General features: G+C 40.7%; 1 protein-coding gene across 7 annotated transcripts in view; it reads right to left on the reverse strand.

Annotated features, from left to right (window-relative positions):
* KCNMA1 (potassium calcium-activated channel subfamily M alpha 1) overlaps positions 1-14,503 on the reverse strand; it is a 332,984-nt gene that overhangs the window by 168,483 nt on the left and 149,998 nt on the right. For all 7 annotated transcript variants that reach the window (XM_069980872.1, XM_069980871.1, XM_069980873.1 and 4 more), the window contains exons 4-5: positions 10,910-11,003; positions 8,751-8,862 (exon numbers count right to left, since the gene is read on the reverse strand). In XM_069980872.1, coding sequence (XP_069836973.1) covers positions 8,751-8,862; positions 10,910-11,003 — 206 coding nt within the window. The remainder of the gene's footprint in view (positions 1-8,750; positions 8,863-10,909; positions 11,004-14,503) is intronic.

A 14,503-nucleotide genomic window follows, 5' to 3' on the forward strand; every position in this document is an offset into this window, starting at 1 on the left:
ATACTCCAATACTCCAATGATACTCCAATACTCCAATGATACTCCAATGATACTCCAGTCAAGTGAGAGGGACAACTGCAAACTGAATAAAAGTCCTATGTACAATGTTCAATGTTAGTCCCTGCATTGTGGCTCATGAACAAATGAATACCTAAAAAAAATATATTAAAAGCAAGTTTTCCCCCAAAGAGTTATGACTTCCGTATATAATGAAAACACAAAAGCTACATTTATTTAATCTTACGTCATTTTCTAACGGATCTTCATTAAGTTCTTTATCATTTAGAGGGGAACTTTCAGCAGGTTAGACAAATCTAACCTGCTGACAGGGACGCCGCAGGGACGCCGTTGTTAGTCAAGGTAAAATCCACTCCTGAGCACTGCAGAGTCATCGTCCCACTCCTTCTAATGATAATCAATGGAGGGGACAAACCGGATAATGCGGCAGTGCTCCAGAGTGGAGTTTACCCCGACTAACAGCAAGGGAGGAGGTAAGACACATACCTTCCTCCTCAGTGTCCTGGGCGCTATAGGGGGCTATAGTTCCAATTGCTGATAGTTCCCCTTTAATAACGTGGTTATTCAGGATTAGAAAAAAAAACATAGTTGCTTTTCACTTCACTAGAACGGAGCTGCAATATATACACACAAACTAAAGGCAGGAGTGGTGCTGTTTTTAGAACAAATCATATTTTTTTTTTATCCAAAATAACCCCTTTAACTGAAAAACTATCCCTGGAAACTGCTCCAGACATGCTGGACTTAAACAAGGAAAAGATCAGAAACTTCTCAGTGTGACAAAGATTATATTACGCGCAGTGGTTAAAACTTCTGCCAGGGATCCAAGAGTCGGTTCAATGGCACAAAATGGAGCCAGATGGTCTGTTGAAACATGGACACTAAGTTAGGGTGGGTTTAGACTACGGAATCCGCGTGTAGAAATTCCATCGGATTTCGTTGCTCATACCTGTTTGCGGCGGCTCGCCTCTAGGCCCGTGCCATAGACACCATTCTATGGCCTGGCGGATTCCGCCGAAAGAAGGGACATGTCAATTCCGCTCATCTCTAAAAATCTGATCACTGGAAATTCTATTATTTATAAACCACACATTCTTCTGCAGCTCCAATTTAGGCATTAAAGGGGTTTACGTGATTAGAAAAGCATTCAGACAACAGCACCACTGATATCTATGTTTTGTGTCTGGTATTGTAGCTCAGCTCTATTAAGTGAATAAAGCGGAGACACTAAACTACACCCAACCTGCAGACAGATGTGACACTGTTTTTTGGAAGAAAGCATTTAACACACATATGGGGGTATTTATCAGGTGGGAGGAAACTTATTTGTGTTTGCATGTGTTTTTCCCCTTTTTACTGCAAAGAATTAAATAGCACACAAACTACTATAAATTCTGAGGGAAAAGATAGGAAAAACACAAACAAACATGGAGTATGTATTATAAATCTTCTGCAAATATTTTTTCCACCACCTCTGAGTTGGAGTAGTGTTGCTCAAAAATATGTAAGTCTTCTAACACCCCACATCATAAATCCACCAAACTTACGTGCCCACCCTCTGCCACTAAAATACTTCCAACAACAAAAAAGACACACAACATATAAATGGCGCAAACAACTGAACCACCAATGTTCAAGCTCACATTGCACAAAGAACATTAATAAATACCCCCTATTTACTTCCATGAGGCCCTTCAATACATCCTCTAATTCTATACGGAGCATGCTCGATATGTCACTGTATTATGGAGTCATTTTCACCACAAATATTACATCAAAGTGAGGATAAGTTTGTAATCCAGAACTATCTGGAGTAATATATGGATGATGACCCTTTACAATGTGCCCTAGGAGCGTACAAGACAGAATGGATAAGTCTCTTTGCACCTGATCTTAGGGTGAAAAGTTACCAGGATAAAAGACAATGTCTCCTCGCTCTTCATAACTTACCCCAATAGGAGGCTTTTCTGTAACAAGAGGACAAGGTCTGAAGCCATCCAGGCGTTTCCCCCTTTTCCCCTCCACCAAGGCTATGCCCTGCTTTGACTCTGTATCCATTCTGGTACAAGTCTCCCAAAGATTTCTTCCGTCTACGTGTGGTTTTATACACTTCACTCTTTGCTCCCTCAGGAGCTCGATAAACTAAAATCTTGCTTGGTATCATTTCTCAGAAATAATAGAATTTTCAAATCTCTTCTATACAAGCTTTAAAACCGGTAAAAAAAAAAAAGAAGAAAAAAACATCCCTCCTCTTCAGAAAACATAAGGGTGATATAAGAACAAAAACACCATTGCCTTCCAGGGGCACAGAAGTGTCAGAGACCACCAAGATAGATGCGGTGGTCTATCAGGAGAGCTGAGCTAAAGGCAAACCAGTATAGATTGCAGCAACAGGATACTGGACTGCAGAGATTCACAACTGATCCTTCCCTGTGCAATGCTTTAAAACCTCTGATTTGCTATCAGGATATTAAAGCCTAAGCTCCTTTTAGACATTTTATGAAAGTGTGTTCTGGCTATAGCACCCCCTCCCCACAGCTACATGTACCAATCCTTATATCCAGCTGAAGAGGGTGATGATGAAGATTAGCAGCCTTTTCCATCCAATCCTGAAGAGGAGGAGGATATTACTGAAGATAACTACATGTCCTAAGATGATAGATAGATAGATAGATAGATAGATAGATAGATAGATAGATAGATAGATAGATAAATATTTTTAGTAATTTCAGCAGCACAGGAAAAATATGGGTGCCAGGCAAATACTCCAACCACGAGTCCACAATATATATGTAAAGTAGCTTGACGGCACTCCAGATAAGGTGAGAAAAGGTGAGTTTTCTCACCTTATCTGGAGTGCCGTCAAGCTACTTTACATAGATAGATAAATAGATAGATAGATAGATAGACAGACAGTACCACAGCACTCTGTAGTAATTATACCTGTAGTCATGCATGACATTTGATAAACTAGTTCTTCACAAAAAGGATAAAGAAAGATAGATAGATAGATAGATAGATAGATAGATAGATAGATAGATAGACGGTAGTTGAATATATAGAGCATTGGACTGGTACCAAATGAGCCACCAACTGTGAGAAACAGAAATAGGGGTCCCATGGAGAAACAGCCCACCCAGGGGGCCCCATCCAAGGCATATGCCCCAGACCCTAAGGTGAGAAACGCTTAAAACCATTTCAGCATTGCCAGGACACGGCTCTCTGTTCTATCGATACATCTAGTAGATTGCAGGTTGTTTTAGGCAGCATCCCAGTAAACGCAGCATGTTATTAAATGATCCACAAGTCAGAAGAAGAGGAAATCACTTAACCAAAAAGTTGCAGCAAAACTTGGCGTTTATTTCTAATATTCCATAGCAGGAGGACAGAGGAAACAGAGCAGGCATGCACCTGGGATAGTCTGTTTTGTGTCACATGACGCTTCTTCTGGCCAGGTAGTCTTATTTGGATTTAGCAATCCCTAGCTGCTAGGCTTCTTGTTCTTATCCTTGTGTGGTCTAACACCGGATTCCTTTGCTGGTTAATAAGGTATATGCTGGATACTGGTGCCACTGCTTTTTTTCTCTGCACTGATGTCATTTTATCATGCTGCATGCGCCAGGATCATTGAGCAGGAAGGGGACCTGCCACTTGTCATGGGAAAACTAGGAAGAGGTTAGTTGGAGTTTTATTTATTTATTTTTTACATCAGGGTGCCTGATTACAGTTGAGGACACTAATGGACTATACACATTTGGGGGCACAAACAGGGGACTAACGACATCTGGAGTTACAAAGAGGGGGCCTAACTACAGAAATGGGCAGTGACAGGGGTCTACCCTCAGATAGAGACACAAAGAGAGAAATAACTATGGATAGGGGTACAAAGATTAACTCCAGATTGTAAGGCACAAAGAGGCAGACAAAAATGCGCCCCTGGTGTATGCCATGGATAAGGCACAGCTTCTTACCCTTTCTGTGACGTATGTTGGCAGGCATAAAGGCACTGGAAGGTGGGGAAGAGGGTGGCCTCCTCACGTGCCTAAATTATCATGGTTTACACCTCGAAACAGGCGTAAACTTTGCAGAAATCTGCACCTGCTCCAAAGCTGGTGTAGACTTCTGCCCAAGCTTGCAGTAGATGCAGGTCCTGCCTGCTCCATAGCTCACCATACACTAAAGCTAAATAAAAAAAAACATCATTTATAGGCAATTATTGTGGCGATACCATACATAAATTTGACTTTCACTATTAGATCAGTGTGTTGTTAGCTGAAGTTCACTGATTCAAACTGAGGAGCAACCATGAAGAAGATTTCCCAAGAAAAGAGAAACAACAACATCCAGCTCATTGATAGTGGTCTCTCGGCCTAGAAAATTGTCAAACTGCATCATGTGAGTGTCATGATAGTTGGAGGAATATTAAATAAAGAGAGGGATGTCTGAGCAAAATAAAAGAGTTAACAAGTTCATCACAAGTTCTATCAGTTCTGAGATCACAGACGTCCATGAAAGCACCTTGCGATGCGCAAGGCCCTAAAAACGGTGAAGAAGCCTCAGCTTTAATATTGTTATGGCTCGAGAAAAGTACAAAAAGTGGACATTAGAATATTGGAAACAGTTGATTTGGAGTAATGAGACAAAAGTCAATAGACTGGGCTCTCATGGGGGGAAAAGGGTCCAAAAGAATCAAGGGAAAAGGGGGCTAATGGATGGAGAAACTGAAGGAACTGTCAAGTTCATGAAATAAAGCCTAAACACATGGTGTTGTTTGACAGCCAAAGGGTTACTTCACCAGAATCGATAGTGGCCTCTATGCTGAGCTATATGCGAGCATCCTATAAGATGAGTTACTTCACACACTATGGTATGAAAAGGACATCATACTGTTTCAGCAGTAAAACGACCCAAAGAAAACCTTGAAATTGATGAAGAAATGGTTCAACGAGAATGAAGTAGAGTGGCTGGACTGGCCCCAGACATTAACCCAATCAAATATTTGTGAGTAGAGTTGAGGAAAAAGCTGTATTCATCCCCAAGTGAGTCAACCAGTATGCACCAACATAAGGAATGTGTAGAAGAGACCTGGGATCAGATTTCGGTTGAGATATGCTTGAATCTGATTGAAAGCAGGGTGAATTAATATAATACTAACAAAATAATTTAATTTAACAAAATGTTTAAGTTCAATTTTTAGGGGCAAAACAGTAATAATGTAGTCACATAACTTTGCATATGATGAGATAGTCAAGCTGATTGTCTATAAAAGGATGGTAGTCTGATATTCAAAGCTGTCATGGATGGTGAGACATGGAGCCTGAAGGTCAAAAAGTCAAAACATTGTTACTAGAGATGAGCAAACCTGGAGCAGGCTCGAGTTGATCCGAACCCGAACTTTCGGCATTTGATTAGCGGTGGCTGCTGAACTTGGATAAAGCCCTAAGGCTATGTGGAAAACAGATATAGTCATTGGCTGTATCCATGTTTTCCAGACAACCTTAGAGCTTTATCCAAGTTCAGCAGCTGCCACTAATCAAATGCCGAACGTTTGGGTTCGGATCGACTCAAACCCGAACCCGGTTCGCTCCTCTCTAATTGTTTATCTTTTGCTTGTAAGTGTAAAAAAAAACCAGGAAACCGTTACAGAGACAAGAACTCCAAGCAGTAACGCCAGTATCATTGGGGCTAGGGTTGACCTAAAGCCTTTATAATCAACTGTATTTACACCCCCATTGCATTAATGTGCATTGTAAATTGCCCAGGTGGTTACAATATGTTCATACTACCAGTAGTTCTTCGCTATTCCCTGTATAGTGCCTGTATACGTGGAAGCAATAAAGCCAGCGTGAACGATCAAGTTTCCAAAAGTATTAATAAAAAAAAAAAAATATATATATATATATATATATATATATATGTGTGTGTGTGTGTGTGTGTGTTTGTGTATATTTTTTTATTTTTTTTGTTCAAGAATGTGAACATTGTCTGGGCTACCAGAGGAGTCTACAAGGAATGGGAGAAGTAACTGGAGATGGGTTAGAACATCTTGTCCTACACTGAGAAAAGGAGATATGTTTCAAACACTTCACTGCTTTCTCGCCATGCAGAAACTCAAGGAAACCCTTAGAGTACCAAAGGTAAAAGGAAATCCTGTAACATAGTAACAGTAGTACAATAGTTTTTTTATACAGAAGATAAGAAAAGAGATCTAAGATCTACTCATTATAGGTACCATTAGCCTCCTGTCAATAAGAAGCTGCTAGTGTAGCCATGAGACTACATCTTCTCTAGAGAGAGAATTAACTATAAATCCATCTCTACTGTGTGATACTACACAGTTTTCTGTTATAATGCTTGGTTTATTGAAGCTTTTTTTTGCAGGGAAAATGCACATGCTCAGAACTATGCCAGCTCAATAAAATAGCACAAAATATAAATTAGTAAAAAGCTCTGAAAAGTGTAATACAATATAAATGAACATCTAATGGTCATGTAGATTCACAGAAAGCACTGAAAGCAAATCTTCAAGCAAACAGAAACTACAAACTGCTTCTAACATGTTTCACCACTGGAGGGCAGCACTTCCTCACAAATGATTCCTACAGAACTGTATAGTTATAGTAGGTAGTGCAGATATCCTGCTCACCCATATAAAATGTGCACAGGCCTATGTATTTGTACAGACATTAATCATAATATCTTGTGGCTGCTTTTCAGAAAATGTCCCAAATACTTGCCATATACACAGTTTATTTGCTTTTTTTGGGGCCTTAAAATTACAGTTCAAAAAGCGGGCTGTATTTTTCGTACTTAGTGCAAGGCACTCAGCTTTCATTACTCATTGCTATCTAAATTTAGTAATTGTTGATGAATTAAGGACAGTTTCAGAGGCTCAGTGAACATGCTGGGCACTTTTGCATGGCCCAAAAGAAAATGTTTAGAGATGAGCGAACCGGTTTCGGGTTCGAGTCGATCCGAACCCGAACATTCGGCATTTGATTAGCTGGGGCTGCTGAACTTGGATAAAGCTCTAAGGTTGTCTGGAAAACATGGATACAGCCAATGACTATATCCGTGATTTCCACATAGCCTTAGGGCTTTATCCAACTTCAGCAGCCACCGCTAATCAAATGCTGCAAGTTTGGGTTCGGATTGACTCGAGCATGCTTGAGGTTCGCTCATCTCTAAAAATGTTACACTTTCAAATTTTTTTTATTATATCTCTTGCTACAACCCAAAAACAGTTATACTACGACTGTTACAATAACTGCAAAAAAATTAGTAAAAAAAACTGATTTTTTTTTTTTTTAATTGCTCTACAAGCTAAAAAAAGCTGAAAGAACACCAGTATTTTCAGTATTTGTTTTATTGTAAGCCATAAAATTACAGCTCAAATAAACAAATATATGGGAAACATTTATGAAGACCAGCGTACTCGTACGCCAGTCTTAAATTAGGTCCCACCCCCAATTACCCTGCCAGATTCACGAAGGCCTCCTAGTGAAACCGGCCTGACCTGCACCTGCCATACGATAGGCACAAAAATGTACACCTGCTCCTGAGCAGGTGTAGATTTCTGCCATGATTTACACCGGCTCATGGTAAATCCTCTCCGCCTTGCTGCACCCCTGGCGTGTGCCAGGGTGAAGGTGTGAATCTGAGCCTTCTCCCTGGCGCACACCAGGAACGCAGCGTTCATAAATGTTCCCCATAGTGTGCACTGTTCACTCTCAGCTCACACAAAATAATACTAACAAGATGTACATGCTTCCCAGGCTGTTTAAAGGAGAAGTCCAGCGAAAATTTTTATTAAAGTATTGTATTGCCCCCCAAAAGTTATACAAATCACCAATACACACTTATTACGGGAAATGCTTATAAAGTACTTTTTTTCCCTGCACTTACTACTGCATCAAGGCTTCACTTTCTGGATAAAATGGTGATGTCACAACCCGACTCCCAGAGCTGTGCGGGCTGTGGCTGCTGGAGAGGATGATGGCAGAGGGATGCTCTCCAGTGCCCTGTGCCCCTCTGCCATCATCCTCTCCAGCAGCCACAACCCGCACAGCTCTGGGAGTTGGGTCGTGACATCACCATTTTATCCAGAAAGTGAAGCCTTGATGCTGTAGTAAGTGCAGGGAAAAAGCACTTTATAAGCATTTCCCGTAATAAGTGTATATTGGTGATTTGTATAACTTTTGGAGGACAATACAATACGTTAATAAAAATTTTTGCCGGACTTCTCCTAATTTAGCATAGGTTGTAAGTGTAATATCAGTGTCTTTCTAAGGTTATGTCAACAGTGATGCAGTAGATTTTTTGTTTGTTCACATTTTCAGGCTTTTCAAGACAAAAATGGATCATGAATTAAGTATATATATAATGAAAGGTCGATTTACAAAAAAAGGCTGATATTTATCCTGCGCCAATATCCTTAAAAGTACTGTATTCCCTAAGTCTCCCGATGTAACTGCAGGCCCAATGTAGGCTCTGTATGTCACAATAAATGCTGTTTCAGTGCTAAGTTTTAGAGCAAATTGGACAAATACCAAGAGAGTCTCTACAAGCCCAACTCCAAGATGTACCACCCAAACTCATCAATGGGAAAATGGTAAAAAAATCCTCAAACATTTACATTTACTAAGGTCTCCTTGGTCTGGCCATGACATGTAGGCAGTCATGTCTGCAAGTAACATACAACTTACTATAGAAATCAATTGTTTTCTACTTACCCAGCCAGCTCCTGTTTAAATAAACAGACACAAACACAGGAGGCACTGTAAAAAAATCCACTACAGAGTTCACTTCCAGCCAAAACCACAGCTTGTCATTGGCAGCGATGAACTGTGAAAACAAGTCAAGAGGAAGAAATGCTGTGAAAGGCTAGTAATAATAAAATATAAATGGTCAATTACTAAATATTATGTATACTTCTGTAATAGTTCTTAGTAATTTCCCCACAATAGTAGAACCCCATATTTATTTCTGATAAAGCGTATTCTTTGAGTAATGAAAAGTTCTTCATGGATGGTGATTTAGGATGGTCTTTCTCTGCAGTCTTTCATTGTTTTCTTTGAGTGGTTAAAAATCTGTCCTGGTCATGCCGTGATCATACAGATGCAAGACAATGTATCAGAGCTGTGCCTTGTAATTTTATCCGAGTGCCCATCACATGACCTGAATACATTTTTATGCTCTGGAGGTAACCTATGAAGGATTTCATTCAAGTATTATAGGTAGTGATGAGCGAACCCGAACTTCCCAAACTAAGATGCGTTTAAACTTAGCAAAAAGTAAGGTTCGCGACAGAACCAAACTTTATGCAAAGTAATATGCATAGAAAACAAAAAAGGGTCTACGCCTACCTGTCTGCACTCCCCCTGGTGTCCTCTAGAGATGAGCGAACTTGCCAGATTTCTGTTTCGTATGAACCAGAAATCTCGGCATCTGATTCCCGCTGTCTGCTCGCTCCGTGCAGTGGGTGGATACAGCGTAAGGAACACCTAGAAAACTGGGATACAGCCAATGCCAATGGCTACAAGGAGCGAGCAGACAGCGGGAATCAGACGCCGAGATTTTTGGTTCATACGAACCAGAAATCCGGCAAGTTCGCTCATCTCTAGTGTCCTCCTATGGGTCTCCCCAGATCACAGCTGCCTCCACTTCCTGACTGAGGGATTAGAGTGACAGCCTGCTCAGCCAATCACTGACTGGCTGAGACAGGTCAGCGCTGTGGCCAGTGATTGGTTGCAAGGGCTGTCACTATCATCTCAGTCAGGAAGTGGAGGCAGCTGTGATCAGTGGAGGAAACCAGGGGGAACACGGAGAGGTAAGTAGTGATGAGCAAACTTTCTGAACTGCACAAATTGCAGGTGTTTAGTGGTTTTAGTGCCGTTCGTTTGTCGTTGTTTTGTTCGGTGCTGCAATACCACACACAAATTAAAGCGACTCTGTACCCACAATCTGACCCCCACCCCAAACTGCTTGTAACTTCAGATAGCTGATTTTAATCCAGATTTAAGATCCAATTTAAGATCTGTCCTGGGGTCCGTTCGGCAGGTGATGCAGTTACTGTCCTAAAAAAATACTTTTAAACTTGCAGCCCTGTGTCAAATTGGTGTGGCTTAGTGTGTCTGTGCCCTAGGCTTGCACCACCTCTCCATCCTTCCTCCCCGCCCTCTTCACCATTAGGAATGCTCCAGGGCAGGTTTTTTTCTATTCATCACTTGTCTGAAAACTGCACAGGTGCCTTAACAATCCACACATGTGCAGTGTTCTTACAGGTGATGAATAGGAGAATACCTGCCTGGAGCATTCCGATTGATGAGGAGGGTGGGGAGGAGGGGCGGAGGGGTGGTGCAAGTCTAATGCACAGACACTCTAGGCCACAGCAGTTTGCGCAGGGCTGCAAGTTTAAAAGTTATTTTTTAGGACAATAACTGCATCACCTGCCGAACGGACCCCTTCAAAAGATTTTTATACAAAGGCAATAAAAAAAAAGTCAATTGCGAATTCCAGAAAGAAAAACATTTAGGCCCCGTTCCCACTGAGCAAAGCTAGCGGAATTCCGCGACGGAATTGTCCGCCGCGGAATGCCGTTAGCCTCCCGCTCATAATGGGACTCTATGGGAGGCGCGCGCTCCTGCCCTGTCCGCGCTGAAGAATGAACATGTTCATTCTTCAGCGCGTATAGAGCAGCAGCGCGCGCCTCCCATAGAGTCCCATTATGAGCGGGAGGCTAACGGCATTCCGCGGCGGACAATTCCGTCGCGGAATTCCGCTAGCTTTGCTCAGTGGGAACGGGGCCTTATACAATCTATATCATTAAGTACTGTATTTATCTTGTTCTATACTTCTGTAAACATTCTAAGCTATAGGAAATACCACTTACCCTCAGGCCAAAATATAGAAGGAAGAAGATGTTGAAGGCCATATCTATCTGGAGAGTGAAGTCCTTGTAGAAGTTTTGGCAGGTTTCAATAGGGCTGAAAAAAAGACAGATAATAATTACATTCTCTATTTTAAATGTATAACATACCCTAGCAACATGCAATTATTATTATTATTATTATTATTATTATTATTATTATTACTACTATTATATTTTTAAGCACCCTGAAATCCGAAGTGCTGTACCTATGATAAGGGGATAAGATACAGAACATAACATATTACCAAGAAAACAACATGTATAAAGTAAATGACAGACTGGTACATAGGGAGAGAGGGCTTGCAATCTACAGCAATAAATCAACACTGCTGGCAGACTAAACCATCTCTCCTATTGCTCTGCCTCTTCCCCTCTGCCAATGTCTTCACTATTTCCTCATTGCCCAATAAATTTATTTAAACTGTGACATACAAGGCCACCCACAACTCCCCCTTGTCAGTACCTCACACAACCCCCTCCAAGATTTTGCCCGATCTTCCCATATACTTTGGAATTCACTATCCTGACACATCTGGCTCTCATCCACCATCAAGTCCTGTAAGAGCTACCGGAAAACCCACCTCTTTAACCCTTTAACGTATATTCCGCCATCAATGGCTATTAGCTACCACTGGCAAATCACAGCACTGGCTAATTAACCATTTAAATGCCACTGGCAAAACTGACAGCAGCATTAAACTGCTGTTAAAAAAGTCCTCTGTGGTGGTCTAGTGGCAGATCAATTCTAACAAGGCATTCACAAGAACCTGATCTGTTGTTCTTACCGGGCCGGGCCTCAGCATAGTAATGACGTTGATCCCAGCTCAGTGCTCGATTACTATGGGCTCCAGCAGCCCATAGTAATCGAGCACCAGATACATAAATCAATGCAGTACATATTAACTGCATTGATCACTATGAGCAATCAGTGCATTGCTCATATGAGTCCCCTAGAAGAACTATAAATACCTGTGGGGAAAAAAAGTGATAAAAAATTCACATATACAAAAGCAAGCTACTGATAGAAAGTACAGATCATGGCACAAAAAATGATGCCTTAAATAGCCCCGTAGACCAAAAAATAAATGTGTAATAGAGTAATTTAACACATTTCATTTTTGAAAGGTTTTAATTTCAAAATTAAAGTTATATAAATTGCCTATCGTTATAATCGTACTTATTTGAGGAACATCAATAGCATATCAGTTTTACCACAGGGCAAACAGCGTAAAGAAAAAAAAAAAAAAAAGAAAAAAAAAAGCCTTTTTTTCCAATTTCAATGTACAAACAATGAAGTGTGTAATTGCAAAGCACAATCAGTGTTGCAAAAAATAAGAACTCATATGGGTCTGTAGGTGAAAAAATGCAAGCACTATGGTCTTTAAAACACGAGGAAAAAAATTAAGTGCGCCAAAAAAAATTGGCCTGGTCCTTAAAGCGTAACTGTCATTTCAGGGTCATTTTTCTGAAAACATTAAATATCAACAGTACAAGCGATTTTAAGAAACTCTGTAATAGGTTTTTTGTACTAAAAGAGTTTCCTTCTGTACTGAAAAAGCAATCTCCCAGCCTCCCCCCTCACATCAAATGAAGCAGGATTTCTGTCTCCATTATGTGGCTATGGAGAGGGGAGGGGCTGTTAGGAGTGACTGAGCACGGAGGATTTCTGCAAAGCACAACACCCTGCAATCTTCTCTCAGTAAGTTCATAGATAAGCACTGACCTTTCTGACCCCAGAATCCTGCGGTTTAGGTGCCCAGAGAGTCTACAAACAACTGACCTTCATGTCACCTCTTTCTGCTCCCTCATCTCCCTCAGCCCCTCCCCCCTTCATAGTCTTACAATGGAGAGAGCAGAGCCCGTCTTCACTGGCTTCTCTGTAATGAAGACGTGTTTGCCTGATAATGCACAGATAAGAAGTCAGGGGGGGAGGCTGGGAGATTGCTTCTTGAGTACAGAAAGAGGCTTTTTTGGCTGATGAAACCTATTACAGTTTCTTAAAATTGCTTATACTACTGATTTCTGCAATAAAAAAAAATGTGACAGTTACACTTTAAGGGGTTAAACTAGGCTACAACCTACAATAACTCTGCACTAAACTGACTAGCTGTCCCCTCACCTTCTGTATCTCTCCTCTTACTTTGTAGATTGTAAGCTCTCGAGGGTCCTATTATATTCTGTGTGTTAACCTCTTGTCATATGTACAGCGCTCTGGAATAAAAGGAGCTTTAAACATAAAGGATAATAATAATAGTAATAATAATAATAATAATAATAATAAGGGGTTGTCTAATTACAGACATTGGTAGAATTTGCTACAACACAACAGCAGCAATGCAAGGGAAGCACCTTTGCTTCCAGTTCGCCACCTGTCAGCTCCGCTTGGCTCTTCCCAAAGGAACGCATGATCAATCTTGACTATAATGGTCGACTGGCTAAAGCTTTGCCTATAGAAGATGAAATGGTACGGGGGAGCTGACTGTTGTGATTTTCCACCAATGTCTGTGAAGGGACAGTTTTCTTTTAGCAATTCCTAGATAATAATGTATGGTCACCAAAGGACGAGAGGGTGGTAACAAAAAGATTTCAGAGAGTCTGGGAGTTACTACTTGTTCCTGAGGTCATAGAATGATAACAAAAATATAACTGTATATTATATAACCTCAAAAACAAAATTAATTTTATAAAATAGAACTCGTGATAGTTTTACATTATGGCCTTTTACCAAGGATTTTGCAACCTTTTTTGGCATTTATTCTGTAACTATTCCTGTATTTTTATTTATTTGAAGGTAAAACGTGGTGGATGTTGTTAACCCACAATGACAGCCAAAGTCCTTTGCCAGTACTGAAACCTGAGCGCTCACTCATGATCAGTGATGGCCATCCATATCCTCACTAAATGGGTTCCAATGGCCCTCAGAGTAGATGTCCTGAGAATTTAAATCATTAGAAGATGTTATTTCTATTGCAAAGACCTAAATGTTTTATTAGAAAATTATTATTTGAATGTTTTTTTCTAATTAGAAACCCACTTATATTCTCTATGTAACTATCAATAGTGTACGCAAAGGGAATTGCAAAATAGATTTTATTGCACAGTGTAACACTGCTGAGCATCTCACCATTCACTGTACAAGTACAATGTCAACTATTAGTCCTGAAGGATGACCTTGTACTAAGGTAACATGCTAGACAGAGCCGCTGAGCTGTGTGCGAGAGGGAGGAGGGGACGCTGTACACTGGAGCTTATGAGTCTTTAGTTCAAAAAGTTTACCTGGGGTCAGCATTCAGTTGTCTTTCACATCACACACACAAGTGTACAAATACAGCCAAAAGGGAGGTTGTATTATAGGTAACAAGTATGTGTGTTATGCTGTGGCTGGCAAATATGTATGGACACAGCAGAAAACAAAGGAAATTCTCCACTGCTGAGCCAGCACTTGGCCGATATATCTTTAGTTCTTCGCTCATAGCTACAAGGTGACATCCATGGAGGTAATATCCGGAACAGTTCAGGATGTTATCTGTATCAGTGGCTTTATGTCCTCAGGCT

This window comes from Dendropsophus ebraccatus, chromosome 8 (assembly GCF_027789765.1).
Source record: "Dendropsophus ebraccatus isolate aDenEbr1 chromosome 8, aDenEbr1.pat, whole genome shotgun sequence".
Lineage (NCBI taxonomy): Eukaryota > Metazoa > Chordata > Amphibia > Anura > Hylidae > Dendropsophus > Dendropsophus ebraccatus.